Below are 13,838 nucleotides of genomic sequence, written 5' to 3'. Positions count from 1 at the left end.
CAACAGAAAAGTGACAGAACAGTTCAGCTATTTACCTGGGTCAAATCCTTAATCAGACTGTATGAGGGTGAGCCACAATCTGCAGTGTGTTGAGATGTGCTGATTATCTAAAATATCTCACTAACAAAAATATGTTCAGGGAAAAGAGAAGTGTATGAAAACTCCACAAACACGATTGTGGACCTTCCTAGCTAGAAAGAATTCCTGTGAGCCAGCCACTTCAGTTATGGGTTGTTTATATCTGGCAAAAACTTCTGATTTGTAACCCTGAACATACATGTTGCAGAAGTGTATTGTTAGTCTGCTTAGATGGTATAACTCCTCCTCTGGGGATAAGGGTTGTAACATCTATGCAGCACTGAGCACACTGGACTTCAGCAGGTAACTATATATGAACATCAGTGGTTTGAGCATTGGCCTACTAAACCCAGGGTTGTGAGTTCAGTCCTTTAGGTGGGCCTGGTTCTTGAGGTGGGGATTGGTCCTGCTTTGAGCAGGGGGTTGGACTAGATGACCTCCTGAGGTCCCTTCCAACCCTGATATTCTGTGTGTGACTGAGTTCATTTACCAGAGCAGTGGTGCCTCCTGCTGGCTGTCTCAAGGATTAGTTCTCAACCCACACGCCCTCTCCTGGTGCCCTCTCTGCCTGTAGACCTGTCTCAGCCCAGGAACCACAGCATCCTTTTCATGACTCTGCCCTCCAGGCATGTCACTATCTGTGTTTTCCCCCTTTCCCAGGAGGGGAAGGATCTCCCAGTTCTATAGTGCAGTCATTTCCCCAGTGGCAAGTGTGGGGGACCCGGGCCTAACCACTACTCTAGGTTCTGACCCATGATATCCTGTGGGATAGCACCCTCCTGCTGCCTCTCCTTAACTTCTCTGCCAGAGTTGCTTCAATCTCTGGGCCACTTCCCTGAGGCTCCAGCACCACCTTCATCCTCTTCTCAGGGCCTCCAGCCAGCAACTCCCTCTTTGCTTCCCCACTCCCTGCCAGCAACTGCTCTGTACAATGTGCTACTTTCCTGCAGCAAGCTAGGAACACAGGCCTCCCTCCTCAGGCTCTTTGCAGCAACTGACTGCCTTGTGCCCTGCAGCTCCTTTTATGTAAGCCTGCTGGGCCCTGATTGGCTGCTCCATGCGGCCTCTCAACAATTGGCTGCTCCCTGCACAGCCTCCCTAGGTTGCTTTTAACCCATTCCTTTCCGGTGTGGGGTGAACACCCCCATCACAACATGAAATTGAATTTACCAATTAACAATGGGAAACCAGTTCTTATTTGGGGAAACAGTGTTTAATACCTAATGGACACAGTTCTAGAAGGGATTTGAACACCTCATTTGAAATAAACTAGAAAACAAATCATTGCTATTGTTAATTGTTGTTCAATCCGTACATTTTTAAGAATGCTAACATTCCTGCATTTTATTTAGTTTTGTTTTTGCTAACTTAACCTTTCTTTTGAGCCTTCTCCTTGCATCTCGTGCGTTTGATCTAGACTGTAGATATCCCTGAGAAGCGTTTGTGCATCTGACCCCCTAGAGCAAATTAGTTTTACAGGTAGTTTTCATTTTTGTACAAATTCTCAATATAAATATCTGAATGCCACAAATTTTTACAGGACATGTAGAGAGTCAGATTTTGTATCTTCCTATCCCTTACAGGATAGTTTTAACAAGTATATCTTAAGAATTATATGCTTGGTGGAGTGGAAGTAAAACACTTGTTTGTTGTTGAAAGCCTTGATTTGATAAACACCCAGAACTTTTAAACCAAGTGTTTTTTTTCTGAACCAGGCAGTGCAACAAGGAATCGAATTACATTACCTTTTCCATAAGCCTTATTGTGACCGGATTATTTTTTTAAAATTTTTAGTGGAAAGAAGCAAAACCAGAAGAACTCATGGATTCTAAACTTAGATGTGTGTTTGAGCTACCAGCAGAAAATGATAAACCTGTGAGTATTTTCAACAATGTGGTGGGCGATTTAACTTAATAGCACAGCTAGAACATATAAAAATGCATGTTCATACAAACCAACCCTATAACATTCCCTTTAGGGCGGAAAAAACACACTAATTAGAATATCCATGCTACTTAATCCAGCTGGAGGTTAATTTGCACAATAGAAGTGTAGCAAAACTACTAAAATTATTTCCCAGTGAATTTGGGGTTTATCTTTGTACCTTAATGAAAGAAGGCATTTAAAAAAAAAAATTCAGCCTTGTGAAAGGTGCTGTTTGATATCACAGAAGTTTTCTGTTTATCCCCAGAGCAAATACAACACAAGAATCAGCAGTACAAGCTTCCACTTGTTGCCCTTTCAGTTTACCTGCTTCCTGATCTGATGGGGTTTCCTGAGAGGGAAATGGTGTTTTAAAAGTAGAAGGCTAGCAAGGGGTCAAGTACAAAGATGGCAACTGTGGCATGGGATCCCTGCTGGTTAGGAGCTGAGCTGTAGTGTTTCTTCTTGGGGCAGAGAAGATACTGATTAATTCATGATGGAAATAAGTGTCCTCAAATGCAGAATTGATGAATTAAGATTTCCTATTGTGTATCTAGTGCATTCACCCTCATGTACAGGAAGCACAAGAGCAGACGGTTCTCCCTTGCATTCAAGCTAGTGCAATTACAATTATGTATTTGTTACAAGCCCAAGAAGCCTTTTGTGATCTTTTATACCTCTTTCTATGCATCTGTGGACCAGACTTGTAATATTGTGCATGTGCAAACCCCACATTGTGCACATTCACTCTGGGATTTATGTGCACATGTGTCAGGCCAATGCGCTTTTGTATGCACACTGTTTAGGAGGTGGGGGAAATATGGCCCTGTATCTATGTGAAACTTGCAACCTCGTATGTCTGAACATAACTCTTGAAGTTGCAGTTTTGGTTTTTCTTTAATCCCAAAAATTCATTAGGACAAAAATAGTCCGTAAGTAGCAACAAGATCCTATTCTTTATTCTTATAACCTTTATTCCTTGTCACAAGGCTTTTACCAGTACTTGTGCTTTTCACAAGGGCTTAGCTCTGTGTGCCTAAGTACAGAATATGCAAGACGTTCAAAGGAAAGGGTGTGGGAAGAAATCCCCTGAGCTCCTTCTGTCCAGGCTCGTATTTGGAATGGCGAATAGGGAATTGTTTCTCCACATACATCCTTTATTACAAATGAGTGTTTAAAATATCAATTCCTGTTCTCTAAACTAGCTTGAAGGGTGGTTCCCCCTTCTATACCACAGAAGTATAGGAGGGTAGAGAAGTGGTGGCCAGCTGAGGGTAGTGAGGGTGTTCAGATGTACTGCAGGGTCAAGAGGTTGCTTCCTGGTAATGGGCCAGGTGCAGCTTGGGCAAAGGATGTATAGGAAGCAACTATTTGCTATTCTGTGCTCTCCATGCTTCCCTCCTGCTCAGACTCATGGTGGCACTAATGCCCCCAAACAGGTTGTTAGTGTATTGGGACAGTGGGGGAGGGAGATCAAACAGCAAATCAGAACGTGTTCATCCCAGCCCCTGTCCCCTCATTGTGAGAGGTAGAGTCCTGGTCTAGGAATCTTCCTGTCTGTGATTTGCTGCTGCTCTGACTTTTGCCCTAAACCAGGAAGTGGAAATAAAGGCTGCAAGAAGAAAATTTAAGACTTTTTTTTTTTTAAGGTAGGCACAGTTCAGGGATGCAGAGTAGTTATCTAATAATCCTCTCAATATAAGGTGTGTTTTTTTTTCTTTTTTTAATAATGACCCTAAGATCACTGTCCTTTTTTTGACAGCATGATGTAGAAATAAATAAAATTATATCCACAACTGCAAAGACAGAATCCTCTGTAATGTCTAAATCAATAAGTTCTTCCTTGGATGACACTGAAGTTAAGAAAGTAATGGAAGAATATAAGAGGCTTCAAGTAGAAGTTCAGAGGTTACGGGAGGAGAATAAACAGTTTAAGGTAAAGATTTTTCTTTTGAGTTCTGCCCATTTGAGTTTGAAGCCCTCTTTGTGGGTGGGAGTGGTTGGCATGGGCCATGGTACGTAAGCATTAGTTACACATGTAAGGAGAACACACATTCTTATCTGCAGATTTAGTTTTTGCAATCAAAATGAAGTGCATAAATCCATGCACTCTTGGGGCATGGGCCGAAGTCTGAAGCATACAGCCTGGCAAAGCGAAATGACAGTGACCCAAAATGATTCATTCTCTTCTCCCCTCTTTGTTTTTTTGTAGAATGAATTTAGGGCAGAATTTTCAAAAGCAGTAAGCATTGGGCAAAGTCTTCTCCCATCTACATCAGTTGGGAGTTTTACCACTGAGTTCAGCAGGAGCAGAGTTAGGCCAATACTGAGCACTTTTGGAAATTCCACGCATAATGTCCAAAGCTATTAAAATGCATACTCTAAACTGTTAGCCAGAGTACAAGAGGACCACCATTGGTTCGTGCCTTGACCAGCCCAGCAATATGAAAGCTCAGTATATAAGAACCACTTGTCACTGTTTTGAAGTACTCTTTTTTTAAATCCGTTTTTAATTGCTCTCTAGATCTAGGCCTAGAAGTAACTATAAAGCTGAAAATAGTAATATGGGACACAGCCACATTGAAAGAGATGGTATGTTCATCCTCCTTTAATAGTGGTTTAAGTGTGAAATAAATCTTTACCATTTAAAAATCTGTTTTGTTTTTCCTCCATTTTTGTGTCTCTTAAAGCATGCTAGATGCTGGCTTAGTCTCTCATTATGCCCTCACTTTGCTGGTGTCTCAAGATGATTGTCTGAAATGCCATGATTTTCAAAAATTAATCTCTCAAAATACATTTCTCATGGTACTTAAAGTTTAAGTGTGCTTCTTATTATGGACTTTTCATACTGCTGTGCTGAGCCTTTCTTTTAAGTTATTACAATTATAAGTGGAAAGCTCGATCAGATGTTTTGCTTTCACCAAAGACCCATGAAGAGTAACTTAAAAGATTGAAACCAAAATTGAAGGATAGTGTGCAGTGTGGCAGGACGGGGTTACATGGATCAGTACTTGGTTTGTTCATTTTTTTTCCATTGTGGATCTGGACTGTCCACATGTAGCAGTAAAGCAATGTTCTTCAGTACAGCATATTGAAGGCTCACAGCACAGATGGTCTCTGCAAATGTTTGCAAAGTGTTCTGTTAAAGTCTTGTAGAGATTGAAACCTTAGTACATCTTCTCAGTCCTCGTGTCCACCAGCCTTCGTGATAGTTTTCTCTCTCCATTTTCTTTTTTTAAGATGAACGTAGATCCATATTGTCGATTACAGGACTCTAGTATTAGGCCTGCCTTTAGAAAATCCCTTCATAAATGTCTGCTTTTGCAGCAGTACGGCAACAGTTGTTGGTACCTCAGTATAACTGTGTACCAGATCTTCCAACATAGATGCACAACTGTTTGCAGAGTAGCTCCTACTTAGCCTAATTGTGCATGCAAATTGGGTGTCTAACTTGTCTGAGAATCTGGCCTTCAGCGCCTAAGATATGAACTATAAAACCTTTAACTGTCTGTGACCTGCTTCATTTGGCAAGTAGTAAGTGGTATAAAGACTCTAGTTGCTGTTGTTTTTAAAACACAGCTGTAATGAGCAGTGCTGTAGACTGAACATCCTGTAGGAATGAGCAAATGCAAAAAAACATAAGTCAAAAGTAAGGAAGTGTCCAACTTGCCCTGTGAATTTTTGAAGTTTTTAGCAATTTTATTACAATTTTTAAAAAAAAAAATCCTTTTGGAAGCTTAATTTTATTTGACCAAACTTGAGTCTTACTTCCACGTTGCAACTATTTGACATGCCTCTTTTAATTCCATGATTAGTGTTAGGCTGTAGTTGAATGTCTCTAACACCAGCCCTCTGATACTTGAATGGTATGGGCACACAGGGCTCACTTTATCTGCTCCTGAATAGTCTTTCTGACATAGTTAATGGCCTGCAACATTGCTACGCAGCTGTTTAGGTCAGGAAGTAATGAATACTGTATCCGATTAAAATTAAAGCTACTCCATCAGCAGTTGTAATATAGGTATCTCATCCAATCACTAACCTGACTCTTCTTCGATCAAGAGCACTGATAGGATTGTAGGACAACGTGTGCCAGTAATTCTCAGTAGTATCAGAGATGTCATTTAATATTAGCATATAAATGGAAATTCTTAGCTCAAGAACCTGAGAAAAATTGCTAGTTCATAATTCAAGGTTATTCTATTGGTGATTGGCATCTTCATAAGTGCAAGATAGTGTTCTAATTTGCACAACTTACTTGCGTGCACGGTACTGAAAATCAGGCCCTTGAAGTTGCTGTCCCCCGTCCATATATATATTTGTGGGATACTTCTTGAATGAATTATTTTTGTTTTTGTTTTTTTATCTCCATTCAAATGAACTGGTAGGACTAGAATGGAGACGAGTTGTCATACTTCTGCATCAAAATTGTGTGCCTTTCCAAAGAAACTCACTTAATGGGCTTAGTTAACAATAGGGTTTTGGGGTGTCTTTTTTTTTAAATACAGCTTTTTTTGGACAAAACTAATCATTTAGGGTTCCTTCCTGTAGGAAGAAGATGGTCTGCGGATGAGAAAGGCTCCCCAGACGAATAACCCAATATCTGCATCTGTAACTGCTGTCAAGGAAGAAGGGCTCAGCACTAGACTACTTGCTCTGGTGGTTTTGTTCTTTATTGTTGGTGTAATTATAGGGAAAGTAGCCTTGTAGAGGCAGTATGCTGAGGATTGTAAATTGGCTTGATGGTTCTGCCATATCATTGGATTAAATTTATTCATAACAATGTTTTAAAAAAATTTAATGTATGACATCTCACAGGTCTTGCCTTTAAATTACCCCTGCACAAATGTAATATAACGTAATCCTCTTGAAAGTTTAAAATGTACAATGAGTGAATGAATGATGAAGAATATTCTTAAGTGATGAGGAAAAAATCATGAGTTAACACTACAATGGCATATTGTAAATGTCATTTTAAACATTTAGCCCTTGGTACATGTTGCTGTCCCCCTGTCCATTTTTTTTAAAAAAAAAATGAATTATTCTTCCACTGCTGGAGCTGGCCCTTTTGGATGTTTGGAGCTGGGTTAGGCAGGAGGGGTTGATAACTTCTGTAAAATATGTTGATCCACCATTCTGCTCATAAAGTTAACAGTTTGTCAGTGTCTTCAACTCTGCAAATTAAGAATTCATTGGCACTTAAATTAATAGTGAGAAGCTGAAAAGAATTGTATGTGGCAGTGCTGAATGTGCTAGGCATCATTAAGAGGCATATATTGACTGGTATGACACTCATTTCGAATAAAGGTCAATGCCTTGTTCTCTTAAAGGGACCAAGTTACATTGCTGTTGGTTCATTTAGTTGAATTGAAATGTTATTCAGAGATGTTTAATGCATATTTAACTTATTTAATGTATTTCATCTCATGTTTCCTTATTGTCACATATTGACTAATCCTATGGTATAAAAAGGCACCTGTTCTAAAACCAGTGGCTAGAACTAAAAAATTACTGCTGTAGCGATGCGAGATTCTTCTGCCGCCTCATGTTTTGGGCACTATGTAATTGTTAAAGTTTTGATCACTTAAACATTGGGGAAACAGCAGTCAGGAAACTGTTTTTGTATGTAAATAAATAAGTATATCTAGCAAAAAAATTAGTAGTAAACTAGTTCTATGCCGTAAAAAGACCAATCCTGTTTGACTATGTAGCATCTTAAAAAAAAAAAAAAAAAAAAAAAAAAAAAAAATAAAGCCCAGAGATTAAAGTTCGTTTCGTTACTTTTGTCAAAGTCAATTTTTTTTAAAGGACCTGCAGTTAGTCACTTTGATGAAGCTTATGTACGTCATCAGGAAATTGCTAGCCTTATCTCAACACTGTTTCCTCCAGCCCCATTTTAGTCTCCAGAACCAATCTCCAGAGAAGCACATTTGATGGAATACTGATGTTTAGAATAACCACATTGTCAGTCTGTTTATTTACTAGGTATCCTCTGCAGTGTTTGGAGTCAGTAAACCTCAGAATTTATACAAAGTGACATGCTAAGGCAGTAATATTAGTAACAGGAATAATACTATTAATAGTAATGTTACTATAAGGCAGTAATATTAATAACTATAAGGCATGTATCTTCACAATATTCATGCATGATATGTAGATGACACATTCTTTTCGGTCAACTACCCATATAATCTTGGATTCCAATTTCAGAAACCATCAGATTAAGATGTGCAATAGATTGAAGGGACTAAAATGTACAATAGATTGAAGCTTATTCGCATACCTCTGAAGCACTTAAAAAGATTGCTTCCCTTTCTATTTTTTGTTATTCCTAAATAAGGCTGGGGGGGGGAGGGTTTGGGTTGGTAGATTTTTGCTGCCATCTACTTTTCTACCCTTGCCATAATAATCAAGATGCTAATGGATAGTTACTTGTCTATCAAATGGTTGCCTCTGCCCTACTTTGTGCAGATGAGCAGAATTTTCCAGTGCTATCCTTGCAGCTCAAGTAAAATCCCAACATGTCCTCTGGGTATGTATATGTTTCTGTGGAGAATTTTTGTAGAACAGCTGACAAAAACAGGAAGAGGTGCATCTTCAGACAAGATGTGAAGATAGACCAGAGTCAAGTCTGTTCCATATGGTAGGGCCAAAGCAATTTTAGTTTCCACTTTTTGCATGAGTGCAAGACGGGTTGGATACACTGCAGAGGGAGAAGGTAGGTAGTGGTGAGATCAGCAAGGTAGGAGGGGGCATGATTGTACAAGGATTTAAAAGGCTACAGCTTTGCTCTTTAGGGGACCAGTAACTAATGGAAGCCTTCTGAAACTCTTCAACTTCTGTTAATCAAAATGACTGATCAACACAGGAAGCATTCTGAAAGGGAGAGTTGTCTCTTAAAAGACTGGGATAAATATGATGCCTGAAGAATTCACTTTCATGGCTTTGTAGGATGTATGGGGAAGAACCTGGACTAAAGAGAGACTGAACGCAAATGTTTTGGGTGGCTGTGGCCATTGGAACATTGTGGCTATTTTAAAAGCAGAGGCAGCCTCACAAGTGCAACTTTAAACACAAGCCAGCATTGCCGGGTAATGATGGAGGATAAGCGTTAATGTTGGTCTATTTTATGGGAGTGGAGGGTGGGGAAGAGTTGTAGTTTTTGTTTTTTGGACTTTTTTTTTTTTTTTTTTTGCTGGTCCATTGAGCAACTGTCATGCACCTTCTCCATCAGAATTGACTTTGCTGGCACAAATGATTTATGGCTAGAGAAGAAAGCCAGAAGAGTGTGTTGGTGTCCTCAGGCCATAGCTTGTTTAATGGCCATGCCTCTGAAAACTTAAAACATTTTAAATAACTTATGAGTAAAGTTGCTTCTATTGCTTTTTGTGTTACCATGGTACATAGGGGACCCCAAACAAAGATTACCCCCTTCCCTTGTTCTAGGCACTATACAAAGATACTCCCTACCTTGAGGAATTTACAATCTAAGTAGGTAACTATTGATACATCAGTACTGGCTACTATGATCATACAGGTGTCTTCCATGGTACTACCTGAGCCACAGTATCACTCTGTTCAGTAAGTGCCTCATATAACTCAAGTTACCATTAGAACTTAGAATTTAACAAAACTTTGAAGTCTCTCATATCCTGCCTGACAGCATCCTAACAAACAAGAGCCTGGAAGTGTCTGGTGTAGCCCCCAGGTCCTCCAAAAAATCAATCCAAGCAAAGGATAGCCAGAGTCAATTGAATTCTTATCTGCCTGTCGGACAGAAAGCTACTGTTTTGCCACCCGTTGGAGACAGAAAAAACTCAATTTCAAAAAGATTGGTATTTTTACAAATGCAGTGTCCCCTTTTTCCACCCTCTTTGAAGAAGACACTCTCTATACACCTGTATTTACTGGTATGGCCCTGATAGAGCTGTCTTTCAAGTAAGAGACTTTCCCGTTATGGAAATATGTCCTTAAACTGCTTGGACATGTATGAGAGCTTCAGAAATTTCTTTGCCATCTGAAAAAATGCTTCATCAGACTCGTAGAAAGTGAAGTATTCTGATGTCTAGGAGCTATATAAAAATATAGGGGACAGCAGGAAAGGACATGGAAGACTAAGGATGCAATGGAAAGACTCTCTGAAGAGAAGTTTGAAGAGGACTAGAACTGCAAGAGCTATGAACCCATGCCATGAACTTGAAGGAGTGGCAAATAATTGTGAGCAGCTCTGATCCTTTGTAAATGAGAAAAGGAGTCGAAGTGAAAATGTGTAACTTTATTATATAAAAACTATGCAAAGCATGAAGTTTATAAATCACGTTCATAGTGTATATACCTATAATTTCACACCCATGATATAACACCCAGGTGTAAGCAAACTACTGCTTAATCTCTGTGATTATGGAATCCACAATCTAAAAATTAACCATCCAGCTATTCTTGGTTTTAAAATAATCCCTTAGAAAGCCCCACTCCCATGGAGGTTTTGCTATTTATTTCAGTGGAAGCAGGAAAGGCCTCTAATCAGAATTTTTACTTTGTAAACTTGAGAGTCTTTCCCCTTTAGACAAGTTTTAAATTTACTTGCAAGGAAACTAACATATCTATCCATGAAGTCTGTAGAATGCAAATAAAAGGAACTTTTTCCTATTTTCACACAGAGGCCCATGCTTTCAAATGAGGGGATTCCGTGAATAAATGATCAGAATTGTCCCTTTGCGTTGTCAGTCCCCTAATTTACATGCAGAACTATAGCAATTGCATGTGCAGGTTAAGCACCAAATTTGTGTGCATGTTTTCACATGTGGAATTATTTTTAATTGATGGCCTTAGTCATTAGAGAACAAGGTAGTGCTCAGTACATAAGTGACAGAGATTGGTATGTCATAATGTAGTTCCCTAAAAACATGAAATTTTAAATAAGATGCCTGATGGTAGTATTCAGTGTTAATTCTCTTTCTCCTGAAGTGCTGCCAGTGGAGTACAATTTGAAATCCATTCTGCAGATTGTTAGCGTTTTCCTCCCCAATATGCTATAAAGGGATTGTATCTTCTGCGCACATACAGCTGAAATCTTATAAAAATCTTGCCTTGGCAGCTAACGTGTATATACAGTTGTACATGTTTGCATCTGCATACCTTAACAATGGCATTTTACAATCTTAAAATTGCAATTCTTAATACAAGAAAGCCAAGGGAATTCAGAATTGTGGCTTGAATTTTATATTGTCACTCCTCTCTTTAGGAAATATGTTAATGTCCTTTTGTCCCTCTTAACTGGAGATCATTCCTAGTTCTTAGTCACAATAGACCAATTTGAAGACTGTTTTCAGACTTCAAAGCTACTCATTTTGCTTATTGTAGTGTCATGAAACTTGTCCTGAGGCCTGCTGTTTGTATTCGCTATATGTAAGCACTCTATTTGATTTTGAAGACTATATAAAACATCCTGAACTTCCATGTTTGTGGTGGCTCTGCTAACAGCAATGCCACTTCACAGCAGCAGTTTAGAATCATGGAGTTAGAGAGCTGGTTTTCCATTCTAATTCAACCCAAGTTTGCAGCTGTTATTGAAAATCTCTGGTGGCTAGTTTGAGAGAGAAGTGGTAAATTGTGTTCATTTTCAGGTAAAGTGTGTAAGGACTGCACTCCAGAAAACATGAAGGGGAGACTTCGACATGCTCAACTGATGCAGGTGTACAATTATCCATTAAAATAACTGATTAGATGCATTTCTGTATGCAATTTTTGAGTTGTGCACAATTCCAGTACAAATAAAGCAGGTCTGAAGCAGCTAAGCTTTAAAGTATTGAATAGCTGTATGCCTTTAAGAAACATTAGACTTCTACACTGATAATAGGTCCCTTAATTTTTAAACTCTGGCAGCCATAAGCAGAAAGTGCACACAGCAATTTGGAGTATAAATTTCACTTTCAGATAAAAGTGCTGGATCATGCACAGTGAGAAATGCATCCCAGACTACCATCATGCGGTGCCAGGGAGTACTGGGTTACAGCAATTCCTTGATTTTTATTTTTTTTTATTTTAAATTGGCCTATTTTAAGATGTGAGCTTTTATTTTGTTACAGAAGTACTATTATAAAGAGTCTCTACTGTGATTTGTGTAGGAGATGAGTCTAGCACTGCATTTGGAAGCTGTTGTGGCTTATTGTGCAATACCATAATTATATGTGCTTCTCTAAAAATGTAATTTACTCATAAGAAAACGTTCATAGAAATCAGGCACTTCATAAAAACAAGTGACTTTTGCAACATGCTGTGACTGATCGTTCATGTAGCTTGAAACAGTCAGCTAAAGATTGACTTGGTTAAAAGATGACAATGGAATACAACACTAGCATAAATCTCCTGCTGCTAAATAGAGGGCTTTGAGACATAGATCCTTTGACCGTGTCCGATTTAAGATTACTTTGTATTATACCCACAGATTGATGTATATTTAATCACTTGTTCTAAGGGGTGTTGGTATTGAAGTGACTCTGTTCACTGTACCATTACTGACTTGTGTTTTGATTAGCTGTAAAGAACAAAGTAACTGTGTTTCAGCCACCCAGAATAGCTTAATCATAAAAGCTGTTTTATGAATAGGCTGATTTTTATTATTGGGTGAAGCTAAGGGTTCTAGTACCTCTAAGTAACAGCCACCCAGGAATCTATTGCACATGATACAAACCATTTCCCCATTGCTGTAGTCATTCATTTGCAGACTAACTGCAATTATTGTGCATAGATCATTATCTCCACCATACTCTGCCATTTACTGTGATCTCGCTTCCTGTATAAACTACCTGCAAATGTTCCCTTGAAAAATAAATTTTGATGTAGATCTGTTGTGCCCCCAATCCTGACCAAAGCTTACACTGAAGCCTCTGTTTTGCAATCAACTTATCAAATGTAATCCTGAACCCAGGAATGCAAAACAGGCTGTTTTCCTTTGAAACAAATTATGCTTTTTCATCTTGTATCGTGTCGTCTACTGTTGTCAGACCCCAAATAGGAAAATGAAGGTGGTGAAAAGGAATTAATTTTTTTGAATTACAGCTACATACCCGGAGCAGAGGTGAATCTGGTATCTCTGTTTTCACTCTAAGTCAACACCACAATTCATTCTTATTTGTGGGGTTAAATTTCTTGTCTGTATGGTCCTCCAACTTTCATCCTTGGCTATGCAAACTCAAGGAATGATCTACTTATCATATAGTCTTCACTTTAGAATTGAAGGCTATACACAAAACTACGTTAAAAGAACATTAACGTTGCAGAGTCAAGCACTCCAAAGGTAGGAAATGCCAGAATTTTGGTTGCCAGGCAAGATAAGGGCTACATTGTGTACAAACATTTAGTGAAAGAGAGAGTCCCTAGCCCAAAGAGCTTACAGTCGAAGTCAAAAGACTGACAAATGGTGAGAGGAGAAACAGATAGATGAAGTGATTGTTCAGCAGGGACATGAGGGAGCCAGGAATAAGAACTGTGGTCATAGCTGCAGGTTGAATTTTTTTCAACTAAAGTTTTTTTTGGGGGGAGGGGGTCTGAAAATGCATTTTTGGGGGTCCAGAACTATTTGCCAATACAGTTCAAATTCAACTAATAGGTTTTTTGGGGGAGAGTGTTTCATTTTGACCAGTTTGATGTTTTGTTTTGGTTTTAAATCTCGAGGAAAAAAAGACACATACAAAGGTGACAAGCATCCAAAATGGCCAAATCAAAATGAAAAATTGTTGAGGGTTAACTGAAACCTTTTGGTGACATCAAATTAAAAAAAAAAAATTCAAATTTGAGTCACCGTGGTGTTTTGGTCAATTTGAAATGAATTTTTG

General features: G+C 38.9%; 1 protein-coding gene across 3 annotated transcripts in view; it reads left to right on the top strand.

Moving 5' to 3' along the window:
• VAPB (VAMP associated protein B and C) overlaps positions 1-7,025 on the top strand; it is a 47,725-nt gene extending 40,700 nt beyond the window's left edge. Inside the window, exons 4-6 of one of the 3 annotated variants that reach the window (XM_038369918.2) lie at positions 1,873-1,953; positions 3,764-3,937; positions 6,553-7,025. In XM_038369918.2, the coding sequence (XP_038225846.1) occupies positions 1,873-1,953; positions 3,764-3,937; positions 6,553-6,711 (414 nt within the window). In that variant the 3' untranslated portion in view covers positions 6,712-7,025. The remainder of the gene's footprint in view (positions 1-1,872; positions 1,954-3,763; positions 3,938-6,552) is intronic. The other 2 variants (XM_038369919.2, XM_043496125.1) reach the window with 2 other exon arrangements.
• Positions 7,026-13,838: the final 6,813 nt, after the last annotated feature.

Source organism: Dermochelys coriacea, chromosome 13, assembly GCF_009764565.3.
Source record: "Dermochelys coriacea isolate rDerCor1 chromosome 13, rDerCor1.pri.v4, whole genome shotgun sequence".
In the NCBI taxonomy this organism is placed as follows: Eukaryota; Metazoa; Chordata; order Testudines; family Dermochelyidae; genus Dermochelys; species Dermochelys coriacea.
This window is presented reverse-complemented; position numbering and strand designations above follow the sequence as displayed.